Source organism: Vidua chalybeata, chromosome 1 (assembly GCF_026979565.1).
Source record: "Vidua chalybeata isolate OUT-0048 chromosome 1, bVidCha1 merged haplotype, whole genome shotgun sequence".
Classification (NCBI taxonomy): domain Eukaryota; kingdom Metazoa; phylum Chordata; class Aves; order Passeriformes; family Viduidae; genus Vidua; species Vidua chalybeata.
Genome location: NC_071530.1, coordinates 102,761,366 through 102,777,254, shown reverse-complemented (window position 1 = coordinate 102,777,254; position 15,889 = coordinate 102,761,366). Strand labels below are relative to the sequence as shown.

At 41.4% G+C, this 15,889-nt stretch overlaps 1 protein-coding gene across 6 annotated transcripts in view; it reads left to right on the top strand.

Annotated features, from left to right (window-relative positions):
- The first annotated feature begins 660 nt into the window (after positions 1–660).
- PTPRM (protein tyrosine phosphatase receptor type M) overlaps positions 661–15,889 on the top strand; it is a 445,924-nt gene continuing 430,695 nt past the window's right edge. For all 6 annotated transcript variants that reach the window (XM_053945623.1, XM_053945606.1, XM_053945597.1 and 3 more), the window contains exon 1: positions 661–1,096. In XM_053945623.1, the coding sequence (XP_053801598.1) occupies positions 1,024–1,096 (73 nt within the window). In that variant the 5' untranslated portion in view covers positions 661–1,023. The remainder of the gene's footprint in view (positions 1,097–15,889) is intronic.

Below are 15,889 nucleotides of genomic sequence, written 5' to 3'. Positions count from 1 at the left end.
TCTCGATATCAGCCGCTCGCCGTGCGAGCTGGGCTCTCACGCTTGCGGTTTCCGCGGAAGGTTGAGCGGTGGCCTCCAACTAGTTCGTCCGACAGGCTCCAGACCGCCTGTATAAACAAACCGAAGCGCTTATGGAAAGCCGGCGCTCTTCCTCTCTCCTGCGCTTGCCTTTCCCTGTCCCGGTGCTCGGAGGAGCGCCAGAGCGACGGGGCGGGGGCGAGACCGCTCCCCCGGGGCCGGACCCCGCTCGCTCCCGCGATGCTCCACCGCAGCGGGGCAGGGACCCGCGGCGGCCACAACTTCAGCGCCTGCGGCTCTGGCCGAGGCCGGCCCGCGGCAAAGTTACCGAGACGCCTGGCTGAGATTTTTTTTTTTTTTTCTTGGTTCCGTCTTCTGTTCCCCCCGCGCTGTCCGCGAACTTTCGACATCGTCCTGCCCGGCACGGAGCCACCACCTCCTCAGCCGAGTCGCGCTCGGGGCAGCGGGGCGGGAAGGAGACCCGAGCGCTTCGCCCCCGCAGGCGGCGGCCGCCCCCGAGCTGCTGTCGGCGGCACGGCCCGGCCGCCTCGCCCTCTAGCGGGGGAGAGCGGCGGCGCCGGCGGCTGGGCGTGACTTTCCCCGCTCCCTTCAGCCCGCCCGCCTGCCGGGGGGGACCGCGAGTCAGTCAGGGAGCCGAGCTGAGCCGGGACTAGCGGCGGCGCCGGCCGAGGAGTCTCCGCGATTAAGGGTGCCCCCCCGGGCACCGGGGGAGGCGAGCGGCGCCCGCACGGCCCCCGGGGCAGCGGCGCGGCCGGAGGAAGGCAGACGAGTAGGCGGCCGCCGGCCGCTTCGCACCCTCTTCCCTGCCCTTAAGAGCGGAGAGAGGGCGAGGAGGGAAGAACAGCCCGCGGGGCACCAAGTGCGGGAGACCGGCTGCCCCCTCCTCGGCTGCCCCACTGGACTGGAGGGGGGCGAAAGGGGCGCTTCCTACTTTGGCAAACACTTTGGCACTTTGCTGGATTCGGAGCAGGAAGGGCTGGAAATATGGGGAAAGTTGGAACTTGCCTGGTTACTTTGGCCGGACTTTTGCTGGCAGCGGGAGCGCAGACGTTCACAGGTAAGGAGTCGGCTCCCCAGCCCGGGGCCGGGCAGCCTTCCCGGGGGCCAGGCGGCGGAGGGGCAGGGGGGAGCGCGGGCACTTCGCAGGCGGTGGGGGTTTGGTTTGGGTTTTTGTTTTTTCCTGTTTTTTTTTTTTTTCTTCTTCTTCTTTTTCCCATCCCCATCCCCCTGACGGGTCTGACACTTTGGAACCGCTGTGTCGTTGGGGTGGAAAAAGTGTCCCGAGGAGGCAGCGGTGCCGGGATGTCGCTTCGCTGGCGGCCCTGCGCCCCAATGGAAGCTCGAGAAGCTGGTGGGGCTCGGGCAGCCCTAGCACAGGGCTGGTGGGACGGGCGGGACTCGGGCTCGCTCCGGCGTTTTTCCGCCGCTGACTTCCCGAAAGTTTCCCGCTGCCCCGGCACGGGAGGCGGAGGGGCGAGGTGAGCCGGTCGCCGGCGCTCCGCCCGCCGCGGCTGGCGACGGGGGAAGGAGGGCTTGCGGTTCTCCCGGAGGGGCCGGCGGGGCCCCGCGGCTCTGCCCGCCCGCCGGTGCCTGGGCACTGACCCCCGCCGCTCCCCGCCCTCGGCGCTGCCCGGCGGTGCGGCTGTGAGACGCCGGCAGAGCCGGGGGAAAGCCCCGGCCCCGCGCTCTCTGCAGCCCCCAGAGCGTCGCCTGAGAGGGCAGGGCAGAAACTGCCCGCGTCTGGTGGGTGCCAGCATTCACAGCCACGGGGAGCCCCGCGAAGTGCCCCATCAGCGGCCGCGTTCCTCTGTTCCCCGAAGCCCCAAACCTGCAGGTTTTGGTCTCGAGTCCCCTGCCTGCACCCCTGTCTTATTTATATGTTGGAGAAACCCATAATTTTAGACAGAAATTTGGATTGTGAAATAGTTCTGTGTGCTGCACTGCAGACTAAGTTCAGAATTCTTTTTGGTGTGTTTTGTTCCCAACATGAAGTTAGTGCAACTGAAAGCACGTTAAATTGAAGACATCTGGTCCTCAGCTCGTGCAAAGTGTGCTTTGATCTGGTGGGAAGCAATCCTTCTGACTCCTTGTTGCTCAGGCTACAGAATAGTTTATATTTTGAACATTACGTGTTGCATCTATGGAGCAATGTAGCTAAACCAAGTTTTATGGCTGGGAATTGGTGGTCTGGTTTAGAACTTCTTAAAAAAATTTAAAATTATGGTTTTATGTTTGGTTCCAGGGACCTCTTGTATACGTAGCTGCGTTTCCCCTAGCTTCTTGAGAGCATTTTTACTGTAGATGAGACAGAAGATCTCCGAGTAGAAAAGTTCCAAGGTGATAAGTAACAATGATGAAATATTTTCCGATCTCCTGTTAGAAGGAGAGTATGCTGTGCAGCGAATTATGAAACTGGACTCAGTTATACTCACTCGTTAATGTTGGAAGTCTAGTGTCGAGACTTCAATGGGAGCACTTGGTTTATTAAGATAAATCTGTAACTCATTGCTGACCTGCGTAAACTGTCTTACTTTTTGTTTAAAGTTAAGCTGGGGTTCTGGACATTTAAATGGCTTGTGCATGTGATGTGCTGATACTGTACTGGGATCAGCACTGAAGTGCTGTTCGTGTTGCTGAAGAACGATCCCACATTACTGTTTGGTTTGTATGCATCGTATCTATTTACCTGACGTGCTGTGGAGAGAGCAGTGCTGTAAGCCACAAACAATTCACCAATGACTTGTGCATACAGGTATTCCAAGAGTGCACTTCCACACCTTCTGAGGTACTCAGTAACAGAGGCTGCTATTCACACATTTCAGTGAGATGGCATGGGGTGCAGAATCTGCCCAGTTTTCTCTCCATGTGTATATATATATATATATATATATGTATGTATGTATGTATGTTAAGGTAAAGATTACTTGTGAAGATGCATGTACAGATTTTTTTAATGTTGATTCTTGGGACTTAGAGCAAAATTGATGAAATTTCTATTTTTGTAATTTACCATATGAAGCTTGTGTCTGGGTATCATTTTTGCTTGGGGGAAAAATGCTATTTCTTTTGTTAAAGCCTTGATGCATGAGCATCATAGAAATTAAATGACAGAAAAATCCATCCTCGAGTTGGGTAGTTATCTTTTATAATAGCTGTCCCTTATATTAGAAGGGAATTGCATGACTAGCCTATGAAAAGTTTAAAAACAAACAAAAAAGAAACTAAACCAACTCCACACATGTTCTCAGCAAAGAATAGCAGTGTGTGAATTAAGTGCCTGTGGCATTTATAGTTCCATTTTTTATTTTTACCCATTTCTAAATGGACTGATTTGTTTCACAGAGATTGGTTCTAATGTTATGTTCAGCTATTGTCTTATTTGAGTTTCTTATTTAGAAAATAATCTTACTGAAAGATCAGACCTTGGCTTTTTAAGGCCTGGGAGCTTTCAAGTAATCTTTTGAAAGCAGCTTAACAGTTAATAACAATGAGATTTTCTCTGAGTCCTTAACTAAAGATTTTAAAATTCTGGATTCATCAGTTCAAGAAGTAAATGATCTCAAGAATTGAGTTAAAGAGATATTACTGAAAACATTGTCTTAAATGGACAGTACTGCTTATCCTAAGTTTTTAAAAGTAGCTGGACTCTTTTTGCAAGTTTAGTTTTGGGTTTGGGTTTTTTTACTATTTTTTAGTTTCTTTCTGAGAAACTATAGCACACCTAATTTAGCTGGGTTTTTTTTATAATTTTAGCAAAATGTTACTGAGTTGTTCTGATTGAGGACTGAATGTTAATATTACTTAAGTTCATGAAAAGTGGTGTTCAGTCATAGAAAATGCTACTTGCCTCCACCATGTTCCTTCATCCACCTGCTTGGTAGATTATTCAGGCTAGAGAAAGCAATTCACTCCTGTAAGGGATTTGTAAACTTAAATATTGTAATAGACATTGTAAACTTAAATATTTGATCTCCATAAAATTAAGAGTATGGATGGGATGAGTTCTGTCAAATACAAAAACGGGGAGCTGGAATTGAAAGCAAGGAAATGCGTAATAGAACTTGGAAACTGTGTTTTTATGAAGGCATTCATATTCAGGTAGATGTAAATGTGCACACAGCCTGAATTCTGAAATTGGTGTTTCTTGGTTACAGCCTGACTCTTACAGAGGGAGGGCTATTATTAGTCTGTTATATTCTCTTTTGCTGTAAAAAGCACTGAGGTTGTATATCAATGCTCTTTTCATGGCACTGGTTTAAAAAGTTTTAGTTTTTCTCTGAGAAGGAATAAGTCCTATTGCAGTGAGAGGGATGGACAGACTGACTAAAAATACTTGTGGGAGTCCATTTATAATGAACCAGGACTAGTGGCCATTATGAAGAGAAGAAAAGGAGGAAAAGTGCTGTACAAAACTTCAAAATTATTTTTCCTAGTGAGTAGTAAAGGTTTTACATAAAGAATAGTAATTCTCAAGCTATTTCCTGGATGAAAAATACAGAACCTTGCATTCTGAATAGATGTTGTACCTTAGACTCATCTATTCATTTTTGGGTGTAGGCACTTTAAAGAGAAGGATCACATTTTCCAGAAAAGTGATGTAAGCAGGAAGTTTAACATGCTGAAGTTGAAACTTACTGTGATCATGTTGATGTTTGGTGACTGCAGAGAAAAGAAAGAATATAGGTTAAGTCTGCATAGGCCCTATCCTAGCTGAAATGAAGCTCCTGGCAATACCTAGAAAACAAGAAGTTTCTGATATAATTAGCTGTGTTTAAAAAGATTTCTCAGAGTATTCAGCATCTCTGAAAGTCTGTATTAGTTATTCTGATCAATTTAGCAACAAAGAGCTTCAAGTGTAGTTCTATCTCACTTCAGCAAATTCTGCTTTTGTTTGCATTGTTTATTCCACCTGCTTTCCTTTCTCTCCACACATCCATCAAGTCTGTATTCCTGCGTCTTCTAAGGGAAGTAACATATGCCAGTGAAGATGCAGCTTTATTAGTGGCTGATGCAGTTTGTCAGCTCGTCTAGAAAACTGTTCCAGCTACAGGTCATAGTGTGGACTTGGCCTCACTAAACAGTGAGAGCTGTGGGGGAAGATTCTCAAACCAAACTTCCCGCTGTTAAGAGATTTTTGCTGCTGCTATTACAGCTGGTAGGTGAATAGGTGAATGACTTGATTTCTGTTTTACATCTAAGACTATTCATATTTAAAATACTCCAGCAAATTAAGGGAAGCATTTTGAAAAATCTACTTCTAAATGTGATGCTGTTTTTTAGTTTGGTTTTTTTTTTTTTAAACATTTTGCAGTTACAACAAATTAATGAAAGTTTGTGTTCCCATGTGAACTGGGATGTGCTTTGGAATGCTCTAGGTTAAAATGAGTCAGGGATTTGGAAGTGGCAGAGTTCATCAAAAAAGAAATTGTGTGGTGGGTATTTTTTTTAATTTATTTTATTTAGCTGTTTTTGTTTCAAAAGATAGTAATGGAACATCATTAGAAATTAAAAATAAATCTTACAAAATACTGCAAAGATGTAATAACACTGGGTGAAAAAAATGCTATGGTGTTAATTTGGTCTCGTGATTTAGCAGTTGTCAGAATTCATGAGGAAAACAAATCACAGTGTCCTGAAACAATACAAGCACATACAATTAAATGAAATAATAGTATCTTCAATGCTCACAGAAGTTGCTAGATTGGCAGCTAGTGAGACCTAATCCCCAGGCAAATCACAAAACATGTTAGGGTAGAGTGAGCAAGCTTCTGAACTAGCTTCTCGCTAATGTCAGTTGAGTCTGACCTGGAGACATGTGGGGATGGTTTATTTCTCATGTGCGCTCACCCACACCCTGCCACGGTCAGCAAAAATGTCAAACAGGCGAGCTGCTGGTGGCCAGGCCAGTTCTACACATTCCTGCTGAGACAACCCCTTGAGTGTGCATCGTTGGATTCAGCTGGGGGGAAGACAATAAATGTAGACTTGATGGGACAAAGTCCAATGATGTTGCGGGGTCAGGATCACGATTGTCAGGATCACATTGTGATCACGATCCTGTATTTCGCGTGTTGCAACTTTATGCTAAAGGAAAGGCTTTTTGAGAGAGATATCTCTAGTGTTTAAAAGCTTGTTAGTATCACTGTCAAACTCTTACTATGCTATGTCACTAAATTCTGAAGATGTTTCCCCAGGAAATGACATGCAATTATGAACCTTTTAGCTCACAGTTATGACTCTTGTGTAAAGAAGTGGTAGTTTTGAAAATTTTCCCAGGAACAAACTGTTAATGTGTGAATGCAGCTGAATTATCTGCTCTATTTCTTTAAGAAAAATTGAGAATCTTCTCCTTATTTCATTTAATTTCATTTGATTTTGTTGATAACTTCCAGTTCTCTTACTTCTGATATGTAATATTATATGTTAAAGCACGATTTTGAGACACTGAAACCAATTTGGAGCATGTGGTCATATATTTGGAAACAAAAAAAATTTCAGCAATACATTTTTCTGTGTCACTCTGTTCACCCAAATGTATTCAGATACTTTTTTCTGAATCATTTTGTCATGTCTTCCAGAGTTTTGCCTGCTGTGATCTACTGCTGATCACTAGGTGTAGCTGCATCTCTAAATCCATTTTTCTAAGCATAGAAAGAGAAAGGGCTGTAAGCTAGGCATTGTGAGAATGTAGGTGTGTTTGGAGGTGGGGAGGTGTGAAAACAGATGATGGATTTTTGTGACCTAGAGAATTTTAATACATTGGTGGCTTGTTTGCATCAGTTTGATTACAATATAAATGAACTTTTAATTACATGTAAAAAGGCTGATTTCAGTATAAGTGTTAGTATTGAACAGAAAGATGAATGAATGCTCTAATATGACAAAAATACATAATAAAATGCATGAAACTAAAGAGAAATTGTCAGTACTTTCCTAGTGTTTTAAATGCAAGATTTATTGCTGCAGAGATCTGATAATATTTTCTTTAAAAATCTATCAAGATGGTTAAAATATAACCTTAAGTTTTGAGGGAGTACATGACTCCTCACAACCTATTAAGAACCTGTCTGATCCATTCAGAATAATTATCTATGGAGATGATGTTGCTGATATTGCTGATGTTGTCAGTGGAATTCTGTTTCCTTTTGGCATAAGGAGGTGTTATGTTGTTTTTCAAACCATGTGGTTTCCATTAATGCTATGGGGAGGTACAGAGGGTAAGGTGCCACATATGCTCTAAAAATGAAGGAAAGACATTTTTTGTGCCCAGATTTCTGAGAGTAATAACAATAAAAATTAGGTATATTTATGCCTCTGATACATACCCATGCTCAGTGTCTGCAGAGAATAGGAAAGAAGTGTCTCAGCCAGAAGTGTCTGACTCAACAGTGACCCTTTGCCACATAAGGAGCAATGGTAGGAAAAAAGAAAAGTAACAAATACAGTTGTACAGACAAAACCATGGCAATGTTAGCAGGAAGGAGTTCTGAAAACAGGTTAGGCTTCGTGTGTCCTGGGGGGAAAGGTGGGAAAGAAGGTATAGCATTTGCTGGAAGAATGGAAGAGATGAAAGTCACTAGAAAAGGCAATGCAAAAAAAAAAAAAATACTCTGAATTCTAAAAGGCAGCTGAATTACTTGTGGAAAACAGGAGTGAATTTATAATTATTCATGTTTTCTTATTTTTTATTATCTTTCAACACATTTTTTAAAATAATGTATTCAAGGCTCAGATATGTCTTCTGACAGCTTTACATAGCAATGATTGATTATCTTTACACATATGATTAAATGTAATGATGTTAATGAATCTTTAATTTTTTTTCTGCAAAATGGTATAAACCCAACGTTTTACTTATGATTGTTTGTTTTTCCCCTCCCCACCCCCAGTGTGTAATCTACCCTGTTTTAGAACAATAATTTTTGGTTAGAGTGGAATTTTTTGAGGGGTAGATTAGCTTTTTTATTGCTACCCCCCCCCTTTTTTTTTTTTTTTTTTGTCTTTTTAATCTTCTTCACTGTTAAGCTATTAAAAACATCTCTTACAGCATTTTTTTTTGTTAATCACTAGAAATGTGTTGTTGCTCTGGAATAACTAACAGCTAATTACCTCTTTTATCACTTCAGCTCTTCGTCTTCTAGGAGAATGAAATAGAGCATCACATGCCTCTTTTAGAGCAGATTTTTTTTTCTCACCACTCATATTTTTAGGAGATTTTTTGCTTGTTTGTTGTTTTGTTGTTTGGGTTTTTTAAATGTTTAAGGCAGGGTTATTTCTGGGAAACTTTCAGAAAGACTGCGCTTTATTATCTTGAATCATGTCATGTCTTTTCTCCTGAAGTCTAAAATCAAGTATGGTTTGGACTATTTATAAATAATGTAGTGGATAGAATACTTTTGTCAGTGGACCTTTGTTTTAATTCTGTAGCACATAAATGTAGGCTCATTAAGTGAAAGAACTGTTTATTTGTGCTGATAAGATTCTAACATAAGATTGAGGAGTATATTACAGGAGTTTCTGTGTACTTTCAGATGGATAAATAGTGGATCAGTAACCTAATACTTAAGGTTTGCTTGATGGATTGTTACAGATAAATTGAGTGGCTATTCAAGTTTTTTGGTTTTTTTTTCTGGTGAATATACATTAGACTAACTTCTGCCCCTGATATGTGCAGTTACATACTTATGTATATGCCTGTAATCTGTGTACTAGCTTGTATGCCTCTGTCTTAAAGTTGATGAGTTGCTACCTGTTAGCAGACCTTTGCATTTTTCATGGTGTACTTGATGCAGAGGTGGTAGCAGAGGCGTTGTAATTTTTTTTCCCTCTGTGGCCAAATAATTCCTTATTTTGGCAGCTGATGCTTAGTCATTCTTCTATGGCTGATGCAGTAGTTTGTGACCAAAAAATGGTCAGCTATATGCACATCTTAAAGTTTTGGTTACCAAGTCTACATAGATTTTGAGGGTGGAGTTTTTGAGCGTAGTTTCTCATGGTTTCTGACAAAAAGACTGTTTCCAGGTTATATCTCAAGGAGAGGTGAAGGTTTCCTAAAGGGATTCACATTGTCCTCTACCTCCATTGAAACTTCTGTTTGTCTCACTTCAGCTTTTTTTTACCTTCATGACTTTTTATTGTTCTAGGAAACTGTTCAGTGAACAGTTGAAATCAAACATGAAAGTCAGTTGCCACAGCAGACATAACTGTTTCCTCTGTAGCTGCTTAGTTTGGTATAGTTGCTCGTTCTTCTTACATGATTTAGATACTTGTTTTGTTTGAAAAATTTCGTTGTTGCTTCTTCCATTTTCCATCCTTCTCATTCACTGTGAGAAGTGCAATGTTTCCTAATGACTGTACAGCCTGCTCAGAGTGTGCTCAAAGGTGTGGCAGAAACTTGAAAGAAAATATTTTTGTTTCAAGGTGTTTGACACTGTTTGCACACCTGTTGGGACTATATAAAGAATATTGTAATTGCTGTGATGTTTCTGTCAATTGGTGTAATTCAGTAACAACAGTGTTCTCATGATAAATTTGGAAGTTAATAGTGTTTCTATAGTGTAATACCTCTTTTTCCTTAACTGTTTTAAGATGTGTCGTAAAATATTAACCAAGGAGCTGTTTTCCGTCTGGAATTTTCTGAGCCTGGAGACTTTTCTGGTTCTGTGTTGGGATGACATTGCCTAATAAGAACCACACCCCTGGAGGACAGCATGAAGAAGACATATGCGTGTGTGTGTATATATGCATATGTATTTATATACATTTTTAAAAATTTCTAGTTTAATAGTTGCTTAGTGATCAGAACTCCCACATAGGTGTGGGAGATCCAGATTTAACTCTGTGCTCTGGCATTTGACTGTGACATGGATGAGGATCTTCATAGACCCTCAGATCTTCCAGACTAGTTGGAATTTTTTTTTTTTCTTTTCTTTCCACATGGTCGAGAAATCTGGAAAATTTCCATTTACAAAACATTAAAAGAAAGGAAGGTGATAGCTCAGAACTCCAAAACAATTCCGAGAAAATCTACGGCAGCCGCTTGTCACCACCTCTAGCTTCAGTTTTCCCTGGAAACTCAAAAACATCATTAAATACTGTCACATGTTTAGGAGATAGAGGCAGTTATGGACATTTCCAGGAGCCATAGTTCTCAGTGGGGTAGTTCTTATGTTAATGACTGAAAACAGCTACAGCCTTTTTCCTTTCATGCTACCTTTTCTGAATTCTGCAGAGTAGATGAAGATTATTTTACAAAGCACCGCATTCAACACTTTAATATAAGCACTTTACATAACACATCACTTAAGCTTTTTCTTTTTAAGTTCTGCAGAGACAGCTTGATACCAAAGTAATTTCTCAGTTATGTAAGATAAATTGTTGTCCCAGTAATAATTTTGAGGCACTGTGCAGCTGATGCCCTTTTTACTGTGTCTGAGAGATGTCATCTTGACTCTGTCCTAGCTCCTAGCTCAGGGGAAAACCTTTGCAAGCAACTTTCTAAACGGGAAAGAAGCCTTTTGGGGTTAGGTCTGTGAGCATCACAGACCTTGTGTTGGCAAATCAACAAAACCAAAAGACAACTAAAGTTAGTATCTATTTAAAACCTTAAAGGGTGAAAATGTGGAATGGGAGCCTATGTGTTGCCCAACGTTAGTACCTGCTGTTTATGGCAACAGCAAAGCACATGGATTGAAGACTGCATATAAAGTTCATGAGGTGTGTTTTATTTATTTTAACTTCAAGGATTGTTGCTAGAATTGCCTCCATAAATCTAGGTTAGTAAGGGATTTATGTGAATTGGCGTAGCACTTTCATTTGTGGATTTGGAAAACGCAGGGGTTTGTTTTATTTATTTAGGAGTGTTTGAGACAAGCACACGCCCTTTAGAGCAAATATTGAGCAAATATAGAGCAAATTGAAATCACGTAGGGCCCAGAAGCCCAAGACAAGTTGAAATACACTCTTGACAAGTAAAACCCCTGGCTTCTGCAGCAGCCATGCACCACCAGCAGATATGGACAGGGGTTTTTAAATGAGTCTTGCAGAAGTTTCAGAGCTGGATCCTTACATGTACAATTGCTCTTTGCAAAGTTTGTCCATGAGAATCTGGTACTTCTTTGAAATCCTGAATTTTGGGCACTTACATATTACCCTTGTTAAAAACTTTCCATGGCCACAGAAAAGTATAAACATAAGAAGCCTTAAAGTGTTCTTGAAGTTTTAGCCCAGTATATAGCATAAGGTTATCCATGTGGGCAAATAACCCCTTAAAAATAATTTTCCTCAGCTACTTCTGTTTTCAATCACCGACAAACATACTGTAGTGCCTGTGGGTTGATTCAGTGGCAGATCATTGCTGACTGTGAACTTCAGCCTTATTCACCTGTACCTTCCTCTGTCATGCAGTGGAATTGGAGTGTTGAAGAGCATATATTAATTCTGACTTGGAGTAAAGGTGAAGCATATGTTCAGACTGAAAATTTCAGATAAAGACTGACTGGGCTTTATCTAGCTGAATGGCCAAGGTCAACTCAAGGGGAATTAGGGAATGTAAACAGTGCATGCATTTTCTGCTGCATTTGACATTTTTTCTCTGATTCCTTTGGAGAAAGAGATACAGCCTTTGGAGGTCTAAATTTTTATTTTGGATGGTCTCTGTAATGACTTGATGAATGGAAGTGGAAAGCAGCAGCTGTGGAGTCATTCTGGCATCAGTCAGGAACTACTTGAGAGGTTTTGGTTATATGGATTGGGTTGCAGTTTACACTGCAACATGGAAACTTGCATTTTTAAAGTTACTGCTTGCCTATAATTTCTGTTGGCCCATTGCAAAAAATGGAACCAGTTTCTGATGTGTAGCCCCAACCCCAAGACAGCAATGAATACTGATTTTCATTTGAATTACATTTAATTTCAAAATGAACATAAACTTGTGGTTTCATGAACTGGTCCACAGTAAATCTCCTTCAGTCAAGCAGTATCTGACATGCCTGTTTCCTTCAAATCAGTTCACATAGTGGGTGGATCACAGCTTTTCAAACAACTGTTTGGGAACCACTCACTGGCTGTGAGTGAGAAATCTCACGTTTTCAGAGCTCAAGTCTGTTGAAGTCTTCACAAACTGCAGTCTGCCACGCTAGATTTGTAGCAGTGAAAAATTAATTCTTGCTTGTATGCCAGGATTTAAAAATGTGTATTTCTAGACCTTTGGGAGGAGGACTTCAAAAAAAGGGATCTGTATGCTTGAAACTGGCTTTGAGCAAATATGTGACATTAATAAGTAGCCCAATTCCCATGATTTCAGTGTTTCGACTCTGCCCAGTGGTCTTGCAATAAAAGAAAGAATTGGCCAATTACAGTAATCTTCCACAGCTGTGTACTGTGGAATTTTGTGCAGAGAAAGAGGGAGGGTTTTTACCTGCTCTCAGTTCTAAAATTGTGCTTTAGCACAATGTATTTCACAGAAAATATAATATATATTTAACAAAGCTGTTAACTGCCAGGCCACCTTAAAGAATACGTTGCTTACCTGCCACCTCCTGAGCTCTCTCCACCTCCTTTTCTTTGTTCATGTCAGCTCTCATCACTATGTTTCACAAATAGAATTATAGAATGGCTTGGGTTGGACAGGGCCATGAAGATCATCTAGTTTCAAAATTCTTTTCATCTAGCAGGGACACGTCCCACCAGACAAAGTTGCTCAAACCCTGTCCAACCTGGCCTTCAACACTGCCAAGGTTGGGGCATCTGCAATTTCTCAGAGCAACCTGTTCCAGTGCTTCACCAGCCACACCGTAAAGAATTTTTTCCTAATATATAATCTAAATCTACTCTCAGTTGGAAGCCATTTCCCCTTGTCCTGTCACTACACTGCATGATGAAGTGTGCCTCTCTGGCATCTTTGCAGGCCCCATTCAGATACTGGTAAGCTGCTATGAGGTCTCTGTGCAACTTCTCCTTGAAAAACTTGCGCCATTCTCTGGGCAGCAGTGACTGAGCTGGGGAGAGAGCTGAGCCTGTAGGATGTGCAGCTCTGATGTGGATTTCCTGTGTTGCTGTGGGGCACTTTTGCCCTTCCAGTTTGGAGAAGTATGTGCGTGTTTCCAGAAGAATGCAGAGCCTCTGCGTGGCTGTGGTGGAAGCTTGGGGAAACAATTCCTGACTGCCTGAGTATCATACATAACAAGTTAGGGGGTTTGCCTTTTTTATTTCTCCTTGAGACAGATAAGACCAAAACGGTCCCATGCATGTGCTAGCACACATGACAGCAAAGCATGTGCTTATGAGTAAGTACTGTGAATGAGTGAGGTTTAAGATTTGCTTTGCGGTGAGTGCGTTCGCAGTGAACGCTTGATAGCAACAGCAGGCAGTGCTGGTGGGGAATGAGGTACAGTGGCCAGATCTAGATTTCAGACCAGATGGACGTTGTTCATAATATTACTTGTGTGTGAATGGTTTTTACTAGAGTGTGAAGTAAACTGATGAAAATTTTTTTGTTTGTTTGTTTTCAAGCTAAAAAGAATTAGTAATGCTGGCCCTAATTATACAAACACAGGCTTAAAACCTGAAGGTGAATACAGTCAGTTTTGGGCATACTGTCAAAGTAATTCGAAAAAGCTCCTGTTATTGCAAGTAATTCAGATTTTAACACAAGTCAGCATGAACACACCAATATTGGCATTTTGTAGAAATGTAGTTACATGTATAGTTTCCTGGAAATTGGAGCAGCACTTTTTGAACACAGTAATTGAAATTTTAGTTTCTTATGATAAGTAGAGTGGTTTTTTAGCCTACCTTTGAAAACTCACCTGGAGTATTTTTCTGTGTGAGCAGTGTGCCATTAAGAAGCATGCTAGAGATACCAGCTCTTTTAAAAAATCTTTCCGGCACTGTTTGTGAGAGAAGATGACAAAGAATCTTTTGTTACATATATCTGCTTCCATTCTTAATAGATCACAGAATCACTGAATCACAAGGTTGGAAGAGACCTTCAAGATCATCGAGTCCAACCCCTTCCCTAACACCTCAACTAAACCGTGGCAATGAGTGCCATATCCAGTCTTTTTTTAAACATATCCAGGGATGGTGACTTCACCACCTCCCCGGGCAGACCATTCCAGTACTTTATCACTCTTGCCATGAAAATCTTTTTCCTAATATCTAACGTATATTTCCTTTGATGCAGCAAGATACAGAATAAATATGGTTTGCAAAGATTTGGATGATGGTTGCTTCTGTATTCAAATACTGTGGTTAAATATTGTACAGTATAATTTCCATACCTTGGGTTGACCTAGGTTTGTCCATGTTGATCTGTTAATTTTGGACCTTATTTCTATGTGCACTTCTAATGCATATGCAGTGTATTTCATGCTACCGGTACATATTTTTACTAGTTAAAATTATGCTTTAAGATGAGCTCAGAAGTTGCCACTCTGTACTTACTGTGCAAATTATTATTGTGGTTCCTACTAATGAAATTTCAATATATGAGCAGGCTGCTGGCCATGCTCACATCATCCTCTACAATGCAATATATATGTTCACATTAGCAGAAGCTGAAGTGGTCTATTAAAGCATTCAAGTTCTCACTCCCATATTGAGAGCAGCAGATTCCTTCTTAATCCTCATATAGCTGACGTCTCTGCTGGAGTGTTAATAGATAGTCTAATTTGTGAGCTAAATTACTAATTGTATTATGAGCCTAAACCTTATTAAGCCTTTTGTGTGGAATTAGATCACAGAGCTATGGGAAGCTGAATGACGGTTGGATTCTGTTTTGTCTCTTTAATGATGGGAGCAAATTTTACTGGAGTCTTCAGCACTACGTAGCTCTGAGACTGCAGCTGATTTATTTTGCTGGCTTCTACAGTATCAACAGAATCATAAGTTTGAAAGGCAGGGTGACTTTTAAGAAAAGCTGAAGGTTTCCAAACAGCGTCTCAGGTATCTGAAAGCAGTAAGATTAGCTGAGGTCAGGTCGTGATTTGGACTAGAAAAGGATTACTCTGATCTTGTGTACCCACACTGGGTGCAGGTCCCCCTATGTGAGAATAGTTTAAATCATTCAAAAATGTGTAATGGCTTCAGTTGTATAATGGAATATTGGATTTGGTAGAGGTATGTTCCTGTAATAGTTCAGGTAGATGAACTCTTAAGTCACTTGAGTTATTTTTGTTTCTTAAGATACTCACTACCCACCTAGAGATGGAAAATACATGCCTTATCATGCAGCTGTGCCATAGATTTCGTGAGCACTCCTCATCTGTTTCTGTTCAAATCTATCTATTTTCAGAGCTGGTTCATGCTCCTCACTTTGACTTGGCTCTGGAGTCAGCCAGCTAATGCAGCCCAGTTGGAGATGGAACTAATTGCCTCCAGCAATGAATCAGTAATAAACAAACAGAGTGGGACTTAGTGGATTTTGACATCACTTACGATAAATTTTTATGTTGATGTGGAAGGTGACTGTGAGCTAATGTGCGTTTGATATAGGAATATTGCACTCAGGGCAATTAATTTTCTTTAAGAGAAAATTTGCAGCTTTCCTGTGCATACACAAGATAGAGTTGCAGTGGTACGGAGTTTTACTCTCCGCACTTTATGCACAACAGAACTCTAAGCTGTTGGGAGAAACTGGTCTGTTTCACACCTGAAATGCTCAGAGCTCTCTATGTACTTAATGGCTTTGCTTTTTACTATTGTAAAGTAATGCCATTTGATGTGCATGGGTAATAAATGAAAATAATAGGCTGTATAGCTTGCGTCACACCATCTTACGTTTTTAAAGAGCTTTTTCTGTTTCTATTCTTGCATTACATTTAGTGTTTCTGCATCACATTTAGTACTA